This window comes from Salvelinus namaycush, chromosome 22 (assembly GCF_016432855.1).
Source record: "Salvelinus namaycush isolate Seneca chromosome 22, SaNama_1.0, whole genome shotgun sequence".
In the NCBI taxonomy this organism is placed as follows: Eukaryota; Metazoa; Chordata; class Actinopteri; order Salmoniformes; family Salmonidae; genus Salvelinus; species Salvelinus namaycush.
The window spans coordinates 17,909,778-17,937,007 of record NC_052328.1 but is presented as its reverse complement, the minus strand read 5'-3'; the positions used below and the strand labels follow the sequence as shown (position 1 = coordinate 17,937,007).

The window sequence follows — 27,230 nt, the reverse complement described above, 5'->3', positions numbered from 1 at the left end:
AGTGATAGGGCCTTTGCAGTGCAGCACACACACCGATACAAAAATACACAGTGCCTTCGGAAAGTATTCAGACCCCTTGACTTTTTCCACATTTTGTTACGTTACAACCTTATTCTAAAATTGATTAAATTCAAAATGTTCCTCGTCAATCTACACACAATACCCTATAATGACTAAATTAAAACAGGTTTTTATAAATGTTAGCAAATGTATTAAAAATAAAAAACAGAAATACTTCATTTACATCAGTATCCAGATCCTTTGCTATGAGACTCAAAATTGAGCTCGGGTGCATCCTGTTTCCATTGATCATCCTTGAGATGCTTCTACAACTTGATTGGAGTCCACCTGTGGTAAATTCAAATGATTGGACATGATTTGGAAATTCACACACCTGTCTATATAAGGTCCCACAGTTGACAGTGCATGTCAGAGTAAAAACCAAGCCATGAGGTCAAAATAATTGTCAGTAAAGCTCAGAGACAGGATTGTGTCGAGGCACAGATTTGGGGAAGGGTACAAAAATGTTTTTGCAGCATTGAAGGTCCTCAAGAACACAGTGCCCTCCATTATTCTTAAATGGAAGAAGTGTGGGAGATGGAAGAAACTTCCAGAAGGACAATCATCTCTGCAGCAATCCAACAATCAGGCCTTTATGGTAGAGTGGCCAGATGGAAGCCACTCCTCAGTAAAAAGCACATGTCAGCCCACTTGGAGTTTGCCAAAAGGCACCTAAAGGACTCTCAGACCATGAGAAACAAGATTCTCTGGTCTGATGAAACCAAGATTGATCTCTTTGGCCTGAATGCCAAGTGTCATGTCTGGAGGAAACCTGGCACTATCCCTAAGGTAAAGTATTGTGGTGACAGCATCATGCTGTGCGGATGTTTTCAGCGGCAGGGACTGGGAGACTAGTTAGGATCGAGGGAAAGATGAACAGAGCAAAGTACAGGGAGATCCTTGATGAAAACCTGCTCTAGAGTGCTCAGGACCTCAGATTGGGGCGAATGTTTACCTTCCAACAGGACAACGACCCTAAGCAGCCTGGCGAGATCTGAAAAATAGCTGTGCAGAGACGCTCCCCATCCAACCTGAGAGGATCTGCAGAGAAGAATGGGAGAAACTCCCCAAATACAGGTGTGCCAAGCTTGTAGCATCATACCTAAGATTCGAGGTTGTAATCGCTGCCAAAAGTGCTTCATCAAAGTACTGAGTGAAGGGTCTGAATACTTATGTAAATGTGATATTTCATTGTTTTTTATATATACATTTGCAAAAATGTATAAAAACCTGCTTTTGCTTGCTCATTATGGGGTATTGTGTGTAGATTGATGAGGATAAAAAAAAAAATATCAGAATAAGGCTGTAATGTAACAAAATGTGGAAAAAGTCAATGGGTCTGAATACTTTCCTAATGCAATGTATATACACATTTCACTAGATTTAGCGTCACGTAAAATGTATTTGAAATGCATGCATATACATTTGCATCTTTGCTCAATGCATGTAAAGCCTGACAATATTCCAGAAATGCATGGCTATGACATCTAGTCTACAGGGTGGCCAAAGTGCTTCCTAATGAGGCTTCTTAAAAGACTCTTTAGGTATTGATCAATGGAGATAATATTTGGGGCCACCAAGCCAAAACTTTGGCGGTGATATAATTGAAATTGTGATGAGTAAAAAAATATCTTGATTTCACCTAATTCACACCCAAACATGTATTGTTAAAACATTTCTAGCCTGTCTATATATGAGTAACAGGGTTGACGTGTTACGCTCGACTCACTCAGTTTTTCACCACAAAACACCAGAACATTACCAAAAAGAATAGAACCAGCTCACCTGCTTTTACGCTACGATTTGATGTTCAATGTTTCTTTTGAAATAAATATTTAACTAAAGTTCAGTTCATGTAACCAGGGTTGACCTTAAAATGAGGCACAGACGTAAATGAATCATTAATCACATGAAAAAAAATTCTGAAACTTTGTCAAAGCAACGAAATAACTAGGGCTTCACAATGATGGTTCTAGAAGTCCTAGAGGGTGCATGGAGGGACATGTCAAAATGCAGAATTTTAGCATTTTAGCAAGTCTTTATTCATATTGAAAATCATATTTATTAAATCTCCATGTGGTCTATATTATAGGGCACTTCCTTTTATATAACAGGCCACCCAGTACACGTTAAGTTCTGCCTCTTGGGTGCAATGCACTCCTCAAGTTTGTTTGTTTTTGTCATATGCACATGAAAGACATGGAGTTGTTACATGACCAATAATGTATCATGTTTGTAGTCATTTTTGTAGTCATTTAAATGCATGTAAATGCATGTTAGTGCTTTTGGTATGTGTCAAGTACAGAAAAAATGCATTTTGATAAAATATATTGTAGCGGTGGCAGCCTATTAGAAGACTTGGAGGTGTGGCTTGTTGGGGGCGTGGCTTTGTCATATGAGGGATACAAAGTATATTGAGAGCATGTGCTTCTACACAGGTGTGGTTCCTGAGTTAATGTCCCATCATGCTCAGGGTCATGTATAAAAATCCATTATTTTGGCCATTATTTTGGCTATACCCCATGGGCTATAGCTATGGCTATACTCCATAGGATGACAATGCCCGCATCCACAGGGCACGAAGGGTCACTGAATGGTTTGATGAGCATGAAACTATGTCAACCATATGCCATGGCTGTCTCAATCACCAGATCTCAAACCAATTGTACACTTATGGGTGATTCTGCTGTGGCACTTGAGAAAGTGTTTTCCACCACCATGAACAGAACACCAAATTATAGAATTTCTTGTGAAAAAATGGTGTCTCATTCCTCCAATAGACATTCAGACACTTGTAGAATCTATGCCAAGGTGCATTGAAGCTGTTCTGGCTCGAGGTGGCCCAAAGCCCAAATAAAAAACACTTAATGTTGGTGTTTCCTTTATTTTGGCGGTTACCTGTATATTTCAAATATATTCCATAATATATTTTGGAATATACAGTTTATATTTATTTTACATTTCCGGTATGGGCGCATGCACACGCACACACACACACACACACACTTACCTATAACACAGAAGGGTTTCCTGGCAAAGCGGAGGCGTCCCTGCCAGCCTCTGTAGCGACTGCAGCAGCCTGCGCTCCATATCCTGATGATGTACTCCAGCCCAAACACCACGATCATCACAAACTCCTACAAGACACACACGATATCATAGACCATTATTGTCAGTCAAGAGGCGACGGGAGACAGTTTAATATACTGCAAAATAGTATATTTATTCCAGACAGTTTTAGTATAAAAGAAAATTATTAATAATGATCACCAATAATCAATAAGCATCTCGGGTTGTTAAGTTTGATAAGCTATAGCTGCAGTAAATGAAATGTCTCCATTATTCATGTGTTTTAATTTGTGCGGTGCTGCAAAATAACAAGAGAGCAGTCAGGAAGATTAGTATGCTTGAGTCTGTGTTGTTTCACTGCAGCACACACACTTGTACAGTTCACTCACACACACACACACACACACACACACACACACACACACACACACACACACACACACACACTATGTTCATCACATACACATACTCTTTTGACTCATCACATACGCTGATGTTACTTTTAATCTATCATGTTGCCAAGTCACTTTACCCCTACCTACTGTATATGTACATATCTCCCTCAACAACCTCATACCCCTGCACATCGACATGATACTGGTACCAAGTGTATATAGCCAAGTTATTGTTACTCATTGTGTATTTATTCCTCATGTTATTATTTTTCTATTTGTATTCTATTTATATATTTTTTTCTCTCTACATTGTTTCACTTCAACACACACATGTACAGTTCACACACTTCTTTGGGTGTTGTTTTAACACTGTAGGTTTTAAAGCCTTATTTGCTTATTTTCCATGGTGCCTTGACTGTGTTTGCTAGTGACAGAGCGTCCTGTAGCCTTCACCAAGTGAGTGCCTAAGTGAATATGTTAGCGTTACAATTTAACTTTTTATGACAATATATTACATATATAATAAGGCCATACTTTGACGGCCTAGCTTTACCCTAACACAGTTGTCTGAAACTCCTGGTTTGCAGGCCACATCAGACAAGTTATATTATGCTGGCAGTGATATGTAATTCCTGTTGGAATCCAGCCAGAGTTAGGATTTCCAACGTTTAGTCACCCACGACCTCTATTTAGAATGACTGCCAAGGGAGTAAAGATTAACAAATGAGACTACCTAAACTATCTAAACTGGAAACAACCATCTCAGTAAGTCCAATTACTAACAGATTGGATTAGTTTTGAAAAATATATGTTGTGTATCAATCAATCAATCAATGTACATACAAAAACACAGATATTAAAACAAACAATTCTAAAAATCAATCTGCAATAAAGCATGCTGGGAAGTATGATAAGGATGGGCGTGATTTTGAGTGTCTGAGTGTTTTACTCTACACAGAGTAAAATGACAATCACACTCAACTCTGGTTATTAACACAGGAGTTATTTTACACCACTGAGTGCTAATTTAACTCTTCACAGAGTTAATTTAACTCCTGAATCAACTCTAGAAATGTTACACTGGAAAATCAGCACTAGATAACACTGGGCAATTTGCTGTTGATACTCAAACACATGACTTGTTCTGTGTGATAACATTTTCTCTATCGAATCCCAAGCTAAATGAATAGCATCAGTTTTGTAACGGCTTTAAAAATGGCTTTCAATTCTGTGTAATTGAATACAATTCAGGAAAATTGTGTCCTATGTAGATATTGGGCTCTTGGTAAGACAGTTGATAGGTTCATCTGTTTAGGTTTGGTGTTTGTCTTAGTCAATGTTTGTTTGTTTATTTGCATCCCTGTCCTTTTTGCAAATGGGAGTCACAGTGGAAATAGCAGTCTAGTCATGTACTGTATAACTTGTCTTTGATGACGTCAAAGCAAACATACACCCAGGATGACGAGACATGCAAACATGGACAGCCCCCCACCCACCACACGCACACACACACACACACACACACACACACACACACACACACACACACACACACACACACACACACACACACACACACACACACACACACACACACACACACACACACACACACACACATACAGTAGGCAGTGTATTATGATATAAGTCCTGATTAAACAGCTTCTTAAGTTGTACTTTATATTGCAATCTCAAATTTCCTCCTATCTCTTTCAACCCAGGATACATCCCTTCGTCACCCTCTCCTCTCCTCTCTTCTCATCCATCCTTCTTACCTCTGATGCTAAATTGTAAGCGGTGACAGTGTGATGTCTCTGGCTGACTGTGTGTGTGTTTGTGTGGACATGTTTAACTATACTTGTATACTTAACACACACACACACACACACACACACACACACACACACACACACACACACACACACACACACACACACACACACACACACACACACACACACACACACACACACACACACACACACACACACACACACACACACGCAGTTAGAGGCAGACCCAGTAATTAATATGTTTGCAATCCATCAGTACCCCATGTAGTCTACAGTAGAGAGGCTCTAACTGCTGTGGATGATAAAAAATGACACAGGTCTACACACACGTCAGCTACCCTTGAATGTAACAGTGACATGCTTGCATCCCGCTGACCTCTGCGAACAGTTTTTAAGATTCTTTACAGAAAATGTAAAAAATATTAGATCCCAAATTGACAGTAGCCGACACCATACCAGCATTTCTGGTCAGGAGACACTTGAAGCAACTACTCTGTAACTGTCTACTGCTTCCTTTAGCTTCTTTGAGCAAATATCCTTTGAGTCCCTCATTGACACTATAGCTCACATGAAGACCTCCTCCTGCCCCTTGGACGTGATCCCTACTAGACTACTCACAAAGGTTATGCCTACTGTTGGCCCCAACATTCTGTCTATTGTAAATAGCTCCCTGACCTCTGGCTCCTTTATAGCTTTAAAGTCAACAATGACCTAATGTTGGCTGCCGATGCCGGGGAATGCTCTATTCTAGTTCTTTAGGATCTGAGTGCCGTGTTTGATACTATTGATCAAAGCATCCTTGTTGACCGGCTAGAGGGGTGGGTGGGAACCTCCGGTATTGCCCTCGACTTGTTCAGGTCATATCTACTGGGTATGCTTGAGTGAGCATAGGTGGTTTAGTATTGTCCCAAGCACCTATTCACTATGGTGTCCGTCGGGTCAATTCTGGGCACCATCCTTTTAGTCCTGTACATACTTTCCCTTTGTTACATCATCCTCAATCATAACATTCAGTTTAACTAATATGTGGATGATACGCAGCTTTATTTACCAAGCATACCCAGTGACGAAGCCAGCGTAGCTACCCTTCACCAGTGTCTTGCTGATATCAAATGATGGATATCTGATAATTTTCTCCAGCTCAATGATAAGAAATGTGTTTTATTTGGCCCTCAACCTTGCCAGAACCCAGATTGTAAATAACCTTGGTCATTTGTCCAACAATGTAAAGCCTACGGCCAGAAACCTTAGTGTCTTCTTTGACCCTGACCTAAACCTCGAGTTGCATTTACAGAAGATTGTCCAGTCTTGCTTTTATCATCTAAGAAATATAACTAAAGTCAAGTATTTTATTTCAGTGAAATTAAATCAAATTGTATTTGTCACATGCGCCAAATACAACAGGTGTAGACCTTACAGTGAAATGCTTACTTACAAGCCCTTAACCAACAACGCAGTTTTAAGAAAAATACATGTTAAGTAAAAAATAGATTAGTAAAAAATAAGAAATAAAAGTAACAAATCTGGAGAAAGTTATACATGCTTTGATTTCCTCACACCTAGATTACTGTTACTCTTTGTATACATGTCTCAGTCAGGAATCTCTCCATCGTCTACAGTTAGTTCAAAATGCTGCAGCTCGGCTTTTTAACAGACACCGGGAAATGTAACCATATCACACCTATTTTAGCTTCTATACACTGGCTACCGGTCACTTTTAGAATCAATTTCAAAATTGTATTAATCACGTTTAAGGCTTGGTTTAGCCCCATCCTATATCTCCAGGATGCAGCCTGAAATCCTCTGGCAGGGAACTGTTGACCATTCCGAAGTCTAGGTTGAAAACTAAAGGAGACTGGGCATTTGCCATTCGGGCTCCTAAACGTTGGAAAGGTCCGTCAGAAGAGGCTTGCAGATCCAGTGGCTCTTTATAAATCCCCATAAAGATGCTTTAATGTATGATTTGAATGAGCTATCTTTTTTTATTCTCCTTCCTCCTTTCTTTGTTAGCAATTGTATTTATTTTATTATGTGAAACCTTCGTTACTTGTACTGGAAAGCGCTATACACATAATAATAATAATAATAACAATAATAATAATAATAATTATAAAAATACATCTCTGAAACGGCACATATGTAAAAATATGTGTAAGTCCTAGCGTCCTGTCCATGGGGTGTACATTTACATCAAGCTGCCTAACACAGAAAGAGGAGACAGAGTCCTGTCCCTACGGACCATTCTAGCCTCGGACAAGGCTTCCTTGTCCAATGCTTACTTACTTCTTACTTATATGTCCTGCAGCCTTGAGGGGAAATGTAGTGGTAGGTACAGGACATTAGGCGCTCATCCTGCTTGGGGCCTTGTCTCTGACATTCAGATTCAAATGAAAACAGAGTTCCCCATAGAATAGTGTTTATTATCCTACAGTCTGTCTGATCCTCTGAGCCTGGCACACACACTGTGCTCTCATCAGCAGGGATACACACACACGCACACACACGTACAAGCACAGACACACACACATCTTATGCCCCGTACACAACTCCGTTGGTAGATTGCAAAATATTATTTTAATTCAATACAGGAGAAACATATTGTTTTAGGTGATAATAAAACCTATTTAGTTTAGTTACTTTTTACTCAACTTGTTTCTCTAACTTTCTAGCAAGTCAAGCTAGCTTACAGAGCAGATAGCTAGCTAAAAGCTAGACTAGGTTGAAGATACTGTAGCTAGTGACAATCTAATTTCATCAAAAACAAAACGGCATTACCATCACAATAACTAAAACCGGAAGCAACAGTCATATAATATAATTGGCTTAGTAGCCAATGTGTATTATTCAATATAACTATTAAAATAGTACTCAGTTGTAGGAATGGGTAATTGTTTACAAGTTGCTAGCTATCCCATAAAGCCATTACCAAAAACAACATATTTTCATCTTGTTCTGTGGTTTGGTAACTTCCTGTTCTATTGACGGACTCTGGCTGAACTGAAGACGACACAAAGTTTGAAAAAATTCAAAGTATATGGCATCCGTTTTGGAAAGGAGTCTTCAACTGCAAGGGGGCGCTGTGATTCCACTCCATTGAAATGGTCCCCATTGAAATGAATGACATCCAGCGCAACGCAACGGACTGCTAATTTGTAATGTGAAAGAGGCATTACACTCACCAGGATGAGCAGAAAGTGGTTGGACAGGTCCTGATGGGCAGGGATTGTGGAGAACACTGACAGGACCAGACAGCCAAACACCAAGATGAACCTGACAGAGAGAGAAACAGACATACACTACATTAGATAACACATACATCCCCTACAGATAATACACAATACACATGAAATCAAGGTCAGGTCGCGCTGTCAGAAACCCCCCCAGCTTTATTACTGTGATGAGGTACACTGCTGAGGATAAAACTGCAGAACTAGCAGTTGACACAGCATGAAAGTGTGTGATGATTATACTGTGTTAAACTCTTTTCTTCCTCTTTCTTCATCTTCTGCTCACCTTTATTGCTGCCTTTTCCCCTTTCTCCCCTCTTCTCCATCTCTTTCTCTCTAAGAAAGTCCACTCTGCCTAGGGCTATGGCTGGTACAGGATTTTTCCATTTCATTAAAAAGACTATGTTCATCTTGTCAAGAGTCAGCAAGAGACATTTTGTTATTCTCTTTGTCTTATGACTTGCTCTTCCCTCACGCTCTGCTATGAGTGTGTGGGTGAGTGTCACTCTGTAAGTCTTATCTCCACAGCTCTCACCCCTCACCCCTCTTCCCTCTTTCCCCTCGCTCACCCCTTTCTCCTCTACCGTCTCCCTTCTCTCCTCTGTCTCCCTCTTCCCTCTCTCCCCTCGCCTGGAGCTGAACTCAGCCCTTTCCCCTTAGACGGTGATTTATAACATCGTTTATTTTCCATGGGATTCATGTGAAATATTAGGGTGAGTAAAGGGCTGTTGGCGGTCCACTCCAGGCTGAGTTACAGTATACCTAGAGAGGGAGGAACATATGGCTTTGATAGAGCAGCAGACACTAATAGGCCTTTACCGTCAGACAGACCATGCATGGACACCAGATCCACTCCCAGCTGCTGCTCGGAGAGGAGTAGGTGTGTGTGTGTGTGTGTGTGTGTGTGTGTGTGTGTGTGTGTGTGTGTGTGTGTGTGTGTGTGTGTGTGTGTGTGTGTGTGTGTGTGTGTGTGTGTGTGTGTGTGTGTAGATGAAGAGAGTTTTATATTTTATTGCGTTGCTATTTTTACAATAATACAGATCAATGATACATTTCACAAGATCAATCTAACACAACGTGGAATCAACAATGGTTTGCCACTTTTCATCCCACATTGGCACAGAACCCCTTTCTATTGTGAAATATCAATGTGTGTCATGGCCTGCGGGTGGACTTTTATCCCCGACGCACCACTACCACAACCTACCATGGGTCATTACATTTGGATTAGTTGACAGTATGACTGACACCTCTGTAACTAATGACCTCATCGATGACTGGACCAATCAATCCATCAATCAGTCCCTGGACAGAGTGATCGATAACCAACTAATCACAAGGAGGATCAATCATTGCCATGATTGGATAGTAACTGGCTTTTGGGTTGTGTGTATAAGACGGCTTGTCTAGCTTGTTGTGTCTAACGTGCTTGTGGCTGGTATGTATGGTGTGTGTAAATTGCATATCTCTGGCATTTTTCTAGTGTGCAACTGGTAGAGACAGAAAAACAGAGGCAGCGTGACAGAGACAGAGAAAGACACAGAGACAGACAGAGACAGAGACAGAGACAGAGACAGAGACAGAGACAGAGACAGAGACAAATACAGCGATGGAGAGGTGAAGTGCCTCTCTCTCTCCTCTCGTAATGATGAGCGCAAGACAAAACCATATAAAGCCAAAACGCCCCTAAACCTCATACCCAACTTAATGGAATGGAACAGCCAGTGTGAGTGTGTTAGCACCGTAGGAGTGTGTTCTGTTGGAGTGCCACTCTGGTTCCCCGGTTTAGGGGGATGTGGCTGGGGAGATGGCTTCTGGTCAGGGTGAAAGTGGAGGTGAAAGTGGAGAAGGCAAAAAGTGCAGGGTCTAGCTATCCATGCCTTGTAGGTCCTTTAATATATCCTTTTATTGTCAGTAATTCTTCCGCCCCAAATAGTCTCTCTTTGTCAATGATCCATGAGCAACATTATAGAATGGACTGACACACACACACTCACACACAAAACACTTTTTACCATCCTGTTTCATCTGGGCCGTAAATCTCCCTTAAGCGGACTCATCCAACTGGGAGAAGATTTAGAGTCAAGGAGCAGAAATACAGCTGCGTGTGTGTGTGTGTGTGTGGGTGTGTGTGTGTGTGTGTGTGTGTGTGTGTGTGTGTGTGTGTGTGTGTGTGTTCGTTCGTGACCAAAAGAGAGTGTGTGTATACTGTAAATGGTATATGTCAAATTTCCATCAAATTTATTTATAAAGCCCTTCTTACATCAGCTGATGTCACAAAATGTTGTACAGCAACCCAGCCTAAAATATGTGGTTTGTGTATATTGATATGCAATGTGTCTGTGTCATGTGCGTGTCTGTGTGCGTGTTTGTGTGTGTGTATGTGTGTGACGGATCAGCTATGTGAGAGGTCAGTGTTTTCCACACCATACTGCCTGGTATCATTATCTATTTCCTCCTTTCTTTTGATGCCAGCCATGCATTCCCCTTCAATCAGAGAGAGGGAGGGAGGGAGAATAAGGCAAGTGCTAAAAATACAAACAAAATAGAAAATACTAAAAGGAGATGGAGAACAGGACAGTGTGAAATAGCAAATTCATTTTAAGCACTTTTCTATGTACAGTTATCACTTTTCTGAATATTCCAGTGATTGAATACCGACACATGTGAATATGTGGAACGGATTTAGAAAGGCTTCTTAGGGTAACTGTAGTGCAGATATGTTCAAACATTCTGCTATAAATACACAACAGCATTACATGGCAGCATGGAGCACCCTGACGACAACCTCTGCAGTGTGCGTGCGTGTGTGTGTGTGTGTGTTTGGGATTGTGTGTGTGTGTGTGTGTCTGTGTCTGTGTGTGTGTGTGTGTGTGTGTTTGCTTTCCTGTTTTTGCCCACTAATGTAAGTGACAAATTAAAGCTGGCCCTGAGTTTGTCTATGTCTGAGGAGAGAGAGAGAAGGAGAGAGAGAGAGAGAAGAGAAGACAAGACAAGAGAAGGGAGAAAAGAGATGAGAAAGTGAGAGGCACAGACATATTGTCTCCTTGCCAAGAGTCTATTAGTTCATCCCTGTGTTTTATCAAGTGTAGTGTAATATCTTACCTGCTGATGGGAGCGATAAAGCACAAGGTTTTATTTCTAAGCAACTACTTAACAAAACACACCAGGGCCAAGGCCACTCAGACTGAAGAGACAAACGTTCTCCAAATGAAAAACCACAACCTCTCAGCCTTCCATAAATTCTCCAAATGTTCTCTAAATGAACAACCACAACCTCTCAGCCTTCCAAACTTTCTCCAGACGTTCTCCAAGTGAAAAACCACATCCCCTCAGCCTTCCAAACTTTCTCCAGTGGCGTCATTAAGCCTGGGCTTATTGGGCTTCAGCCCCGGATGTTTTTGGTGCAGCTCCAAACCTTTTGATGGTCCAATAAAAGTATTATTATTAAAAATCTTGCAGGTTGAGCACGAGCAGGCAGCAGTGAATGAGGTTTGTGCAGGGTTGGTGGTAGCTAACTAGCTAACGTTAGTCTCCCTCAGCATATGGTTGGCTAATGCTAATAAGCTAGCGTTAGCGCTCAGAATCGTTAAGCTGTTAGGTTATTTAACAGTATATTTAGTGAATGGGCAAGCTAAAGATGTTGATATGTCATGATATAAGGAAAAGTGTTTATTTCAAGCGTGTATTTGATGGGTTTCGTTTCTGTAGTTCCGTAGCTACTAGCTGGCTTGCTGACATTATTTAATTTAGCTTTTATTTGTATTATTCTTTTTATTCACTTAGCTACTTACTTTTCTTTAGCTGTTGCATTGTTGAGAGGTTAACCTGCAAGTCAGCATTTCATTGCACTGTGTACTCCATGCATATCATGTGTATATGACAAATAAACAAACTTGAATTTGAACTTACAGTGGGAGGGCAGCCAGAAAGAGAGGGAAAATATGGCCAGCTTTGTGGTTAGATTGTAGGGGAACAACACATTAAAAATACATATAGTTGAAGTCGGAAGTTTACATACACCTTAGCCAAATACACTGCTCAAAAAAATAAAGGGAACACTTAAACAACACAATGTAACTCCAAGTCAATCACACTTCTGTGAAATCAAACTGTCCACTTAGGAAGCAACACTGATTGACAATAAATTTCACATGCTGTTGTGCAAATGGAATAGACAAAAGGTGGAAATTATAGGCAATTAGCAAGACACCCCCAAAAAAGGAGTGATTCTGCAGGTGGTGACCACAGACCACTTCTCAGTTCCTATGCTTCCTGGCTGATGTTTTGGTCACTTTTGAATGCTGGCGGTGCTCTCACTCTAGTGGTAGCATGAGACGGAGTCTACAACCCACACAAGTGGCTCAGGTAGTGCAGTTCATCCAGGATGGCACATCAATGCGAGCTGTGGCAAAAAGGTTTGCTGTGTCTGTCAGCGTAGTGTCCAGAGCATGGAGGCGCTACCAGGGGACAGGCCAGTACATCAGGAGACGTGGAGGAGGCCGTAGGAGGGCAACAACCCAGCAGCAGGACCGCTACCTCCGCCTTTGTGCAAGGAGGTGCACTGCCAGAGCCCTGCAAAATGACCTCCAGCAGGCCACAAATGTGCATGTGTCAGCATATGGTCTCACAAGGGGTCTGAGGATCTCATCTCGGTACCTATTGGCAGTCAGGCTACCTCTGGCGAGCACATGGAGGGCTGTGCGGCCCCACAAAGAAATGCCACCCCACACCATGACTGACCCATCGCCAAACCGGTCATGCTGAAGGATGTTGCAGGCAGCAGAACGTTCTCCACGGCGTCTCCAGACTCTGTCACGTCTGTCACATGTGCTCATGTGCTCAGTGTGAACCTGCTTTCATCTGTGAAGAGCACAGGGCGCCAGTGGCGAATTTGCCAATCTTGGTGTTCTCTGGCAAATGCCAAACGTCCTGCACGGTGTTGGGCTGTAAGCACAACCCCCACCTGTGGACGTCGGGCCCTCATACCACCCTCATGGAGTCTGTTTCTGACCGTTTGAGCAGACACATGCACATTTGTGGCCTGCTGGAGGTCATTTTGCAGGGCGCTGGCAGTGCACCTCCTTGCACAAAGGCGGAGGTAGCGGTCCTGCTGCTGGGTTGTTGCCCTCCTACGGCCTCCTCCACGTCTCCTGATGTACTGGCCTGTCCCCTGGTAGCGCCTCCATGCTCTGGACACTACGCTGACAGACACAGCAAATCTTTTTGCCACAGCTCGCATTGATGTGCCATCCTGGATGAACTGCACTACCTGAGCCACTTGTGTGGGTTGTAGACTCCGTCTCATGCTACCACTAGAGTGAGAGCACCGCCAGCATTCAAAAGTGACCAAAACATCAGCCAGGAAGCATAGGAACTGAGAAGTGGTCTGTGATCACCACCTGCAGAATCACTCCTTTTTTGGGGGTGTCTTGCTAATTGCCTATAATTTCCACCTTTTGTCTATTCCATTTGCACAACAGCATGTGAAATTTATTGTCAATCAGTGTTGCTTCCTAAGTGGACAGTTTGATTTCACAGAAGTGTGATTGACTTGGAGTTACATTGTGTTGTTTAAGTGTTCCCTTTATTTTTTTGAGCAGTGTACATTTAAACTCAGTTTTTCACAATTTCTGACATTTAATCCTAGTAAGAATTCCCTGTTTTAGGTCAGTTAGGATCACCACTTTATTTTAAGAATGTGAAATGTCAGAGTAATAGCAGAGAGAATGATTTATTTCAGATTTTATTTCTTTCATCACATTCTCTGTGGCTCAGAAGTTTACATACACTCAATTAGTATTTGGTAGCATTGCCTTTAAATTGTTTAACTTGGGTCAAACGTTTTGGGTAGCCTTCCACAAGATTCCCACAATAAGTTGGGTGAATTTTGGCCCATTCCTCCTGACAGAACTGGTGTACCCGAGTCAGGTTTGTGGGCCTCCTTGCTTGCACACACTTTTTCAGGTCTGCCCACAAATGTTCTATAGGATTGAGGCAGGGCTTTGTGATGGCCACTCCAATACCTTGACTTTGTTGTCCTTAAGCCATTTTGCCACAACTTTGGAAGTATGCTTGGGGTCATTGTCCATTTGGAAGACCCATTTGCGACTAAGCTTTAACTTCCTGACTGATGTCTTGAGAAGTTGCTTCAATATATCCACATCATTTTCCATCCTCATGATGCCATCTATTTTGTGAAGTGCACCAGTCCCTCCTGCAGCAAAGCACCCCCACAACATGATGCTGCCACCCCCGTGCTTCATGGTTGGGATGGTGTTCTTCGGATTGCCAGCCTCCCCCCTTTTCCACCAGACATAATGGTGGTCATTATGGCCAAACAGTTCTATTTTTGTTTCATCAGACCAGAGGACATTTCTCCAAAAAGTACAATCTTTGTCCCCATGTGCAGTTGCCACCGTAGTCTGGCTTTCTTATGGCGGTTTTGGAGCAGTGGCCTTTTCCTTGCTGAGCGGCCTTTCAGGTTATGTTGATATAGGACTCGTTTTACTGTGGATATAGATACTTTTGTACCTGTTTCCTCCAGCATCTTCACAAGGCCCTTTGCTGTTGTTCTGGGATTGATTTGCACTTTTCGCACCAAAGTACGTTAATCTCTAGGAGACAGAACGCGTCTCCTTCCTGAGCGGTATGACAGCTGCGTGGTCCCATGGTGTTTATACTTGCATACTATTGTTTGTACAGATGAACGTGGTACCTTCAGGCATTTGGAAATTGCTCCCAAGGATGAACCAGACTTGTGGAGTTCTACCATTTTTTCCTGAGGTCTTGGCTGATTTATTTTGATTTTCCCATGATGTCAAGCAAAGAGGCACTGAGTTTGAAGGTAGGTCTTGAAATACATCTAGATGTACACCTCCAATTGACTCAAATTATGTCAGTTAGCCTATCAGAAGCTTCTAAAGCCATGACATCCTTTTCTGGAATTTTCCAAGCTGTTTAAAGGCACGGTCAACTTAGTGTATGTACATTTCTGACCCACTGACCCAACTTCTGACCCAAACCCATCTCGTTCTTTATCCTATCAGCAGTGGAAGTAAAGGGAAGATCCTTAACAATACGTTTAGAAACCCATCTCGTTCTTTATCCTATCAGCAGTGGAAGTAAAGGGAAGATCCTTAACAATACGTTTAGAAACCCATCTCGTTCTTTATCCTATCAGCAGTGGAAGTAAAGGGGAGATCCTTAACAATACGTTTAGAAACCCATCTCGTTCTTTATCCTATCAGCAGTGGAAGTAAAGGGAAGATCCTTAACAATACGTTTAGAAACCCATCTCGTTCTTTATCCTATCAACAGTGGAAGTAAAGGGAAGATCCTTAACAATACGTTTAGAAACCCATCTCGTTCTTTATCCTATCAGCAGTGGAAGTAAAGGGGAGATCCTTAACAATACGTTTAGAAACCCATCTCGTTCTTTATCCTATCAACAGTGGAAGTAAAGGGGAGATCCTTAACAATACGTTTAGAAACCCATCTCGTTCTTTATCCTATCAACAGTGGAAGTAAAGGGGAGATCCTTAACAATACGTTTAGAAACCCATCTCGTTCTTTATCCTATCAGCAGTGGAAGTAAAGGGGAGATCCTTAACAATACGCTTAGAAACCCATCTCGTTCTTTATCCTATCAGCAGTGGAAGTAAAGGGGAGATCCTTAACAATACGCTTAGAAACCCATCTCGTTCTTTATCCTATCAACAGTGGAAGTAAAGGGGAGATCCTTAACAATACGTTTAGAAACCCATCTCGTTCTTTATCCTATCAGCAGTGGAAGTAAAGGGAAGATCCTTAACAATACGTTTAGAAACCCATCTCGTTCTTTATCCTATCAGCAGTGGAAGTAAAGGGAAGATCCTTAACAATACGTTTAGAAACCCATCTCGTTCTTTATCCTATCAACAGTGGAAGTAAAGGGGAGATCCTTAACAATACGTTTAGAAACCCATCTCGTTCTTTATCCTATCAGCAGTGGAAGTAAAGGGACTCAAGGGAAAACAGTTCTCTAAAAGTACTCGCTCAAATCCAAGTGAGTTGGTAGAGTTTTTCTCCATCCCTACAGAAGCCACACATTGAATATTTTTTTCTAAACATTATTCTGCGAGTCTAAACCATCTAGATATACTGTACTGTTCTTTTTGTATTTCTGGGCTCTAACAGTGCAGACCTAGGTTGAAATATTATTTGTTTTATTTCAAACATTAGCTTCTCTGGATGGGGTTTGCACTTTTAGGATTAATCCATTGGTTCCATTGCACTGATAAAGCTAAGTTTAAGCTCATCTAAAGTATTTGAAAGATAACAAATAGGCTACTATTTCGACCCAGACATGAAACATATAATACAATTTTGTGTAGCAAGCAGATTCTGTACCTTCTGACTAGGCATTACAGCATTACTTACAGGAAGTCCTTTGGGTTTACATTAAGGACATGATTTATACCTCATAGTTTTTCTTTGGCACAATGTGCAGTGGATATAGATAGTAATAATTCACAACCAACGAATAGACCATAGGGATATATGATTGAGTGAATACAATACTCATAACGCTCAATTGTGTTCAAACCTGTGCCAAGACCGGAATCATATTGTCGTATATATTGTTTTTAGACTTGTTCTCAATATCTCAGCAAAATTGGTATTTTTAAGTTAATTTGCAGCGCCTATGGTTAAACTAAGAGGGGAAATAAAGCTGTTTCTGTGTGTTCATGTGAGCTTGTGAGAGTCTCCTGTCTGATGATGGAGAGTCTGCGGCTGTCTCCTGTCAGAGCGAGACAAAGGGTTTCTAAAGTGCTACTGTACATACAGCTGCTCCAAACTCCCCACAAGTTCTATAACATCTGTGCTGTTTCGACCTTTTAAACTGTTGTGCTTATGGGGGTGTGTGTGTGGAGGAGCTAGTCTGTGGAGCAGTTCATGAAAAAGACACTATAATTTCATTATTTGAGGATTGGCCAATTGATTCATTGATTGTTGTTGTTTTTTCAGGGGTGATGGAACCATTGTGCAGAGACTGACCCTGCTCACTCGTCCGTCCCACTCACGTCACCATGGTAAAACGGGGTAAAGGAGGTGACACACACACACACATCCCCTTAGTATTCCAGGGCATATGTCCTCCATGCATAAAACTCTCTCCATCCATGCTACTCCGTTAAATTAAACCAAACAGTGTTAACAGACAGAAAAAAGCTTTATGCAACAGCTTCCAAAGGAGGTAGTACCTGATTGACACACAACCCACGTGACCACACAGAGAGCTGTGACTCACTGGTCTGGTTACTCGGGCTTAGCCCAAAACATTTGAGCAACCTTTTGATTGGTTCTCATATGAATGCTATTTGCATGCGCAATGCCCCCCACGCTTCCCCCACGCTTCCTCCACAAGCCAAGCTAAAGTTAGGCTAGCTGACTAGAACTGTAGGGAGAAAAACTGATGGAGCTTTCTGAAAAGAAGATAGGGAGACGACACTGCCACATAGCAACGACCAGGGGCGCAACTTTGGTTTTAGAAATATATATATATATATTTTATCCAGTCAGATAAACACTCCAAACAGTTTACCGGACCGCTAGGAGGCATCCGCATGGTCCTAAAGCACACCGTTGCCTCGTTTTGTATCACATTCCAATGATAAAACTGGGGGGGGACAAAAATGCAATTTCAGAATGTGGGAAGGCACATGTCTAATTTACCAGCTATCTAGCTAGTTCTAGTCTTCAAGAAGCTAGGAAAGCAGCCTCCAATTCTGACAGTCGTGTCCACAGCCTTTAGCGGTAAAGGCTGTGGTGGACGGAGGACCAAATCTGCAAGGAAAAAGGGCCTGGGTCTCAGAGTGGTGGTTGTAGAGGAAGACAAGAGCGCATGCAACTTTGAATTTGGAATTCCAGGGGAGCTGGTTGGGGAAAACCGGGACAGATGTGTGCCTTAGTCCTATACAGCTCCAAAATCATCGGAATTCTTGTGGATGAAGTCCATATGAACTACACATGGTATGTACAATGACCTAGAAGTGTACTTCGAAGGTATAGAATGGCACCTCGATGGATACACGTAATGTCGGAATGGAAATTATAGTGATGACACACCAGTGAATGATTGATTGAAAGTGCATGAAATGTTTGCATGATAGGCCTATAAGACATTAAGTAGCCTAAATAAAGTGATAGTACTGCATCATAAAGGACTGTGTAGCAGGCAGCATAAGGGCTGAAAGAGGCACTACAGAAAGTACTTTTACTGGATTAAACTATGGGAACCACACACATAACATTTTCTTATGCAAGAACTACTTGCATAATAATCAAATGTGCTTCAATGTCTTTATATTGGTACCAATTATACATTTATTCTGAATGAGGATGGGAATTAACAATCTATAGCCTACTGTTTTATCACACTCAGCACTCAAAATGAAAACCTGCCTTTCTGGAGAGTTTCTGCAAGCTTGGAGAACTGCGTTCTTTGGTGAAAGAAGATGAGATTACTATATATGAGCACATGATGTTCAAAAGTGGTATCAGAGAGTTAAACATGAGGAGCTATGTTGAGAAGGCATCAGTTACGCTAGAGATTATAACCCATGTCGACTGTCTGCTTTACACGGACCATCACCACTCATAGATAGTGTCTTCAAAGTGAAACACAACATAAAACAAAAAGCTTTAGGTCTTTTAATGCGGTGCTAATTTTGTCATTCCCCAATGCCAACACATGATACTGTTGGTAAAGGATGTCGCGTGACCTAGTGACATATATATACTGAGTGTACAAAACATTAAGGACACCTGCTCTTTCCATGACATAGACTGACCAGGTGAAAGCTATGACCCCTTATTGACGTCACTTGTTAAATGCACTTCAATCAGTGTAGATGAAGGTTAAAGAAGGTTAAGGACAGGTTAAAGAAGGATTTTTAAGACTTGAGACAATTGAGACATGGATTGTGTATGTGTGCCATTCAGAGGGTGAATGGGTGAGACAAAAGACTTAAGCACCTTTGAACGGTGTATGGTAGTAGGTGCCAGGTGCACCGGTTTGTGTCAAGAACTGCAACGCTGCTGGGTTTTTCACACTCAACAGTTTCCCCTGTGTATCAAGAATGGTCCACCACCCAAAGGACATCCAGCCAACTTGACACAACTGTGGGAAGCATTGGAGTCAACATGGGTCAGCATCCCTCAAAAACTGTCCCATAGACATCTAAATGTCATTTCACTATTTACAGAAGTTCAGCTATCCAGAATCAGAACCAGAATCATGCTACTATAAATGCTGAACCAGAATTGTTCCACTGCACCAGGGTACAGAGAGGGATGAAAGATACATTCACTATACATCTTCATGGAGTCTACACCTTCACATTTCACAGTCATTCAATGTTTGCTTCATGCATTATAACATTCTGTATTCTTTATCTGTACATGTTGCATTAGATCGACATTTTTGGTTGACTTGAAAGATGATTCATATTTCTTTTGGTTTTGTTGGTCATGAGTGGAAACTTTCCAGAAGCGAACATGAGTAGCACAGTCAGGCAGGTCACTGGTGATAAAAGTCAGTATTCAAAGTCCATCCATGTCTGAGAATGTTGAGAGATGACATGGAAACCGGCCACTAGGGGCAACAGTGAGCGCTGTTACCTTCAAGTAGGGCTTAGGTTTTGCTAGGGCGTTGTGGATGGGGATTGTGGACAGGCGTAAGCATCTGCCTCTGGTTCCAAAGGTTGCATGTTTGAATCCCTTACCTTAACCATTCAGAGTTAATTCCTAACCTTAAGGACCTGAGCCCTAGGACCATGCCTCAGGACTACCTGGCCGGATGACTCCTTGCTGTCCCCAGTCCACCTGGTTATGCTGCTGCTCCAGTTTCAACTTTTCTGCCTGCGGCTATGGAACCCTGACCTGTTCACTGGAAGTGCTACCTTGACCCGGACCTGCTGTTTTGGACTCTCTCTCTACCGCACCTGCTGTCTCTAACTCTGAGTGATCGGCTATGAAAAGCCAACTGACATCTACCCCTGAGGTGCTGACCTGTTGCACCCTCTACAACCACTGTGATTATTATTATCTGACCCTGCTGGTCATCTATGAACGTTTGAACATCTTGGCCATGTTCTGTTATAATCTCCACTCGGCACAGCCAGAAGAGGACTGGCCACCCCTCAGAGCCTGGTTCCTCTCTAGGTTTCTTCCTAGGTTCTGGCCTTTCTAGGGAGTTTTTCCTAGCCACCGTGCTTCTACATCTGCATTGCTTGCTGTTTGGGGTTTTAGGCTAGGTTTCTGTACAGCTCTTTGTGACATCGGCTGATGTAAAAAGGGCTTTATAAATACATTTGATTGATTGATTGATTGATTAAGAATTCGGATTTACTGCCTAAACTTACCTTCGAAAAATTTGACGTTTGGAACAACTTCGAAATTTGACATTTGAGAAACATGGATAAACATCTAATTCTGACGTGAGACTGTGAGAGCTTATTGAGTGCATTAATAGCTAGCTAGCTAGAATGCAAGGGTGATTCACATCATTGCCCTACAATTTAAACCCCGCCTTATCTCAGCTCACTGGTCACCATAGCAGCACCCACCCGTAGCACGCGCCCCAGCAGGTATATTTCACTGGTCACCCCCAAAGCCAATTCCTCATTTGGCCGCCTTTCCTTCCAGTTCTCTGCTGCCAATGACCGGAACGAATTTCAAAAATCACTGAAGCTGGAGACCCATATCTCCCTAACTAACTTTAAGCTCCAGCTGTCAGAGCAGCTCACAGATCACTGCACCTGTACATAGCCCATCTGTAAATAGCCCATCCAACTACCTCATCCCCATACTGTTATTTTTTTCCTCCTTTGCACCCCAATATCTCTACTTTCATCTCTACATTCATCTTCTGCACATCTATCACTGCAGTGTTTAATTGCTAAATTGTAATTATTTTGCCACTATGGCCTATTTATTGCCTTACCTCCCTTATCTTACCTCATTTGCACACACTGTATATAGACTTTTTCTATTGTGTTATTGACTGTATGTTTGTTTATTCCATGTGTAACTCTGTGTTGTTGTTTGCGTCGCACTGCTTTGCTTTATCTTGGCCAGGTCGCAGTTGTAAATGAGAACTTGTTCTCAACTTGCCTACCTGGTTAAAATAAAGGTGAAATAAAACAACAACAAAAAAACAGGACATCCAAAAAGGAAAATTAATAACTTCACAGGGAAAAGGAACTGTTCAGCATATAATTAGCTAACTAGTTAATTTATAACTAAAACATAAATATGATTAGCTGGCCAATTTCGAGTTGATAGCAAGCAAACTAAAGGTAATAGTTGGCTGGCTTTCTATGGGCTGAACAATGCTATCTATGGGCTGAACAATGCTATCTATGGGCTTAACAACGTGTCACGCCCTGACCTTAGAGATCATTTTTATGTCTCTATTTTGGTTTGGTTGGGGTGGGTATTCTATGTTCTATGTTTTCTATTTCTTTGTGTTTGGCCGGGTGTGGTTCTCAGAGGCAGCTGTCTATCGTTGTCTCTGATTGAGAACCATACTTAGGTAGCCATTTTTTCCACCTGTCTTTGTGGGAAGTTGACTTTGTTGAGCTTCACGGTTTGTTTTTGTAGTGTTTATTGTTTTGTTCGGCGTCATTTTTGATTAATAAAAGAAAATGTATGCTCACCACGCTGCACCTTGGTCCTCTCCTTTCAACAGCCATGACACAATGCTAGCTAACATTAGCTATACTAGCTAACGTTAGTTGCTTCTTGCTAGAAACAAGATCATAACATTTAACAGGTTGCAGTTGTCTAATATGTCACTTGTTTTAGTGTAGAAAGGTTGTTATAACGTTTTGAAAATGTGTGTGGTGTTTTATGCACCCTATTCATTATGTTAGCGGCAAACCGTGTCCGAACTCAGAAGGTTTGTGCTAGCTACTTTGTGTGTTTCTCGGATATGGCTGGAATTGGAAGGGCTGGGGCGGTCCTATGTAAAACAATAGATCATGATTCATTCAATTCGAAATGGGGATATCCAACCAGCGTAGGGTGCCACCTTGAAGTCTGAGGGCACAGCCCCTTCATTATCTACGTTTCGTGTAGACACATCAAAGCAGCCGTTCAAGACTCTCAAGTCAGGAAGACTTTAAGAGCTGGTGTCAGTCAGACTAGTACCACCAATAGCAGAGTAATACACAGACGTACTGTACGTAAGGTCATTTTAGCAATCGCTTTTATCTATGTGGGAATGAAACCCACTGATAGTTGGGGTAATCATACGTCAGAAAGCAGTGGCTACGATTCCTTATCTGAGCCTTGCCAAAAAATAAAGAAAGAACGAGTGAAAGCCTAGCCAGTGTGAGGTGGTAATTTGCTGACTCTAGGTCTGCTCTGCCGATGTATTACAGAGAAGAAGGGGTTAATGAACCATAAAGGAGTGGAAATATCACCCTCCATTTTCTTGAGTGTGCATGAAAAGGTTCCTATGGTCTATATATCTGGAGCTGTATCGGCGGGGCAGTAAAATACAGTGTCACTAGTTATGCTGAGTGGGCCTCCTTTATATACTGTACACTCACTCATCCCCTCACAGGCTTTACCCCCTATCAATAGCAGATAGCCCTTTATCAGCATTGACTGCACAAACAGAGAGAGAAAGAGAAATAGAAAGAGAGAGAGATAATAATAATAATATATTAGAATTAAATAGAACAGAATAGCATAAAATAGAATGCTAACTGGTCAAATTCACAGAATTCCCCAACAAGGAACAGTTTAGTTAACCTTGTCATGAGTTGACAGCGTGTCTGCCAGTGGAGGCTGCTGAGGGGAGGACGGCTCATAATAATGGATGGAACAGAGCAAATGGAATAGCGTCAAACACATGGAAACCATGTTTGATGTATTTGATACCATTCCACCCAATTAAGGTGCCACAAACCTCCTGTGGTGTCTGCAATTAACAGAGGTCTGTCTTGGAGACATCACAGCCAATAACATTAAAGTAACACAATATGTCTAGCAGAACAAGCATTCCAACAGTGGGAATATTGGGGAATTTTCAGAATGTCCTAATCAGTCTGCCTCTGAACTTGCGATTATGGGAAAAATAAACAGTATGGATACATGCCGGGCTATTGTCATGGTAGTCTCCAAATAAAGTAGATGAGGGATTAGATGAGAGGATTGGAGAAAGGTGCTGGTGCGTTCCAAAGACACCACTTCAGGATAGATAAAACCAGATGAGAACCTTTGGCAATGAACCCTGTGATCTAAATAGGAACTTTGATTGGTAAAGGGAGGGAAGCTAGGACCAGTGTATGCATATGCATGTACATGTGTGTCTTTGTGGGTGCATGGGACCTGTGTGTCGATCGAACCGAACGTACACACTCTTGGATGCAGAGTAGCGGGAGTAGGCCTTTTTTGTTGGAGTGCGTCTCCTTTGATGTTTATGGCTGGCCCAGACCCATGCAGCCCTATTACAGCATAAAGATTATTCCAGCTGATTACTGACTCATTCACATCAATATCGCTCATGTTATCTTTTTTAACGCCACTCTGACTCTGTCAATGTTTTCAGTGTGTCTCATACGGGGAAAAAATTATAATATATTTTGAGATACATTTTTTAGGATACATGTGAAATTGGCCAAATAATGTATAAAAAATGTATTTAATACATTTGAAATACCTTCTAAAATATATTACGGAATGTATTTAAAATGTATAAATGAATGTATATCACAATATAGGTTAAATGCATCGGAAAATGTATTTAATGTATTTCGAAATACATTCTGAAATACATTCAAGAATGAATATTTGAACATATTTTCACATTCATTTATCAATATATTGGGTAAATATAACGAAATGGTCTTAACAATGAAGCTTTAGTAGGCTCTTTGGTATCACATGCACTTATGTCAGTCTCATTAAAACTGCAGAGCTGGCAATGTACAAGCTTAACCTATAACCACAGAACACAACATAACACATTAACTGGCATGACAATCTGTCTCATCAAAAAGCACTAAAACAAAGCCAAGCCCCCAACAAGCCACGACTCCATATATTCTAATAGGTTGCCACCGCTACAATATATTTTGTCAAAATGCATTTTTATTGTATTTGACCCATACCAAAAGCACTAACATGCATTTAAATGACTACAAAGTTGATACATTACCGGTCATGTAGTGACTCCATGTCTTTCATGTGCATATGACAAATAAACAAACAAACTTGACGAGAGCATTGCAACCAACGTCCAACGGGCAGAACTTAACGTGTACTGGTTCGTTCCACGAGATAAGTGCCTTTGATATGTTATGTAGAAATTATGCAACAATATTACATTTTAAAAGCCTGTTATATGAAATTAAGTGTCCTTTAATATAGACCACATGGAGAATTCAATAAATCAGATTTTGAATATAAATAAAGACTTGATAAAAAAAACATTAACACACTAACCCCCCAAAATACTGCAAGTTTTCACCATCATTGTAAATCCCTAGTTATTTTGTTGCTTGACAAAGTTATTTCTAACAATAATTATTTATTTCATGTGATTAGTGATTAATTTACGTACAGTATGTCGCTAATTTTAGGGTCAACCCCGTCAACTAAACTCTCATTTGAATATGGGGAAACTATTCCTTTTTAAAATATTTATTTCAAAATAATCATTGAACATCTAATAGTGAAATCTCAGTGTGAAAACAGGTGAGCTGGTTCTACTTTTTTTCACCGTTTTCTGATGGAAAACTGAGCAGGTTGAGCATTACACGTCAACCCTGTTACCCATAGACAGGCTAGAAAGGTTAACAATTTAACATTTTTGGTGACTCTCGCATTCAATTGACCCTCCTTGTTGCACACAACAAGCTTTCATCCCCTTGTCACAAGGGGACTCGTGGCTGATTTAACTAGTAATTTTAATGAAGATGCTGAGAGTCGAGAAGCAGGTGGTACGTTTTATAAAACAACAAACATGGAAGGAGACAACATAGTAGTGGCGTCTTCTCATAAACACAGAAACAATACTGACTGTTGAAAGAACCTAAGGGAGTGCCTTAGGGGAGGTAATAAGTGAGGTAATGGAGTCCAGGTGTGCCTCATGATGAAGTACAGGTGCGTGTAATGATTGGTGCCAGAACCGGTGGTTAGTATACCGGTGACGTCAAACGCCGGAGGGGAGGAGCGGGAGTAGACGTGACAGTAATTACCAGTTGGAGGGCCATTCAAGTGAATTTTTCCCAGTTGTGGTAAAATCTCACTTCCCACTTAGTTGAGAAAGCTAAAATTCAGCACTAACCATCCACTGTATAATACCAGTCATTGGAAGCATAATACCTAGACCTACACTTTAAAATATTGTGGAGCTGTGTACGATGTAAAGTTTAATAAAAAAAATACTAAAATCACCTCTCTTCAGCTATTTAATAAAGCTGACAAGAGGCACTTGTAGTCTTTCTTTTTTTTACCTCTTGAGATGTACATTTTTTATATATATATATTTTTTTACTTTGACCCCTTTTCATGGTATCCAATTGGTAGTTATAGTCTTGTCTCATTGCTGCAACTCCCGTACGGACTCGGGAGAGGCGAAGGTCACGAGCCGTGCGTCCTCCGAAACACAACCCAGCCAAGCCGCACTGCTTCTTGACACAACGCCCACTTAACCCGGAAGCCAGCCACACCAATGTGTCAGAGGAAACACCGTACACCTGGCGATCGTGTCAGTGTGCATTGCACCTGACCTGCCACAGGAGTCACTAGAGCGTGATGGGACAAGAACATCGCTGCCGGCCAAACCCTCCCCAAACCTGGACAACGCTGGGCCAATTGTGCACCGCCCCATGGGTCTCCCGGTCGCAGCCGGTTGCTAGTGGCACAGCTAGTACTGCGATGCAGTGCCTTAGACCACTGTGCCACTCTGGAGGCCTTGGTAAAATGTGTTTTTTATGAAGGTAAACATGTGCTCTTAATGACAGTCGCTCACAACAAAGGGCACTAACAAAGAACGAATCAACAGCATAGACATTTCCCAGGAAGGTCTGTTCTAAGTCGTTCTATGCAGCCCATGCTGACAGGACTACCACAGACATACAGTCAGACGGATGGGCGAACGGACAGACAGAGATGCCCATATATTTACCCTTGAGTTGCTATGACACAACATGCCCTAGAGGGGGTGTTGCATACCCCCCACTAGACTACCAGACTACCAGAGAGACTAGTCCACTGCCCTGTGCCCATTAGGTGCCCGCTATTCCACTGCTATGTGCCTATTATGCCATTTGTGACCCGTTTCAAGAAGGTAGGCATATGTCGCATGTCACTACTTCACAGGAGAAGCATTTGAACATTTATTTTGTATTTTTATCAAAATGCGTTTTTTGGCAGAAATCGCTTCTGGAACATGTGAACTATCATGTGCCTTAATATCAAACTTGTATGCCATCTGCAAATATGAATACAATTGTTAAATTATGAGCCTAGTTGGTTAAGCCACGGTAAAAAACAGGAACCTTCCCGCTAGCCATGATTGGCTAAGATAATGGATAGGCTGAACATGCCGAGAGATGAGTTCGGATTGGCAGGCCAATGGTCTACCATGTAACACTCTTCTGTCTATAACATGAGCTGCTCAGTAA

The 27,230-nt window shown here is 41.6% G+C and overlaps 1 protein-coding gene across 1 annotated transcript in view; it reads right to left on the bottom strand.

Moving 5' to 3' along the window:
- kcnq5a (potassium voltage-gated channel, KQT-like subfamily, member 5a) overlaps nt 1–27,230 on the bottom strand; it is a 110,387-nt gene that overhangs the window by 36,968 nt on the left and 46,189 nt on the right. The window contains exons 2-3 of the mRNA XM_038960538.1: nt 8,497–8,587; nt 3,071–3,197 (exon numbers count right to left, since the gene is read on the bottom strand). Coding sequence (XP_038816466.1) covers nt 3,071–3,197; nt 8,497–8,587 — 218 coding nt within the window. The remainder of the gene's footprint in view (nt 1–3,070; nt 3,198–8,496; nt 8,588–27,230) is intronic.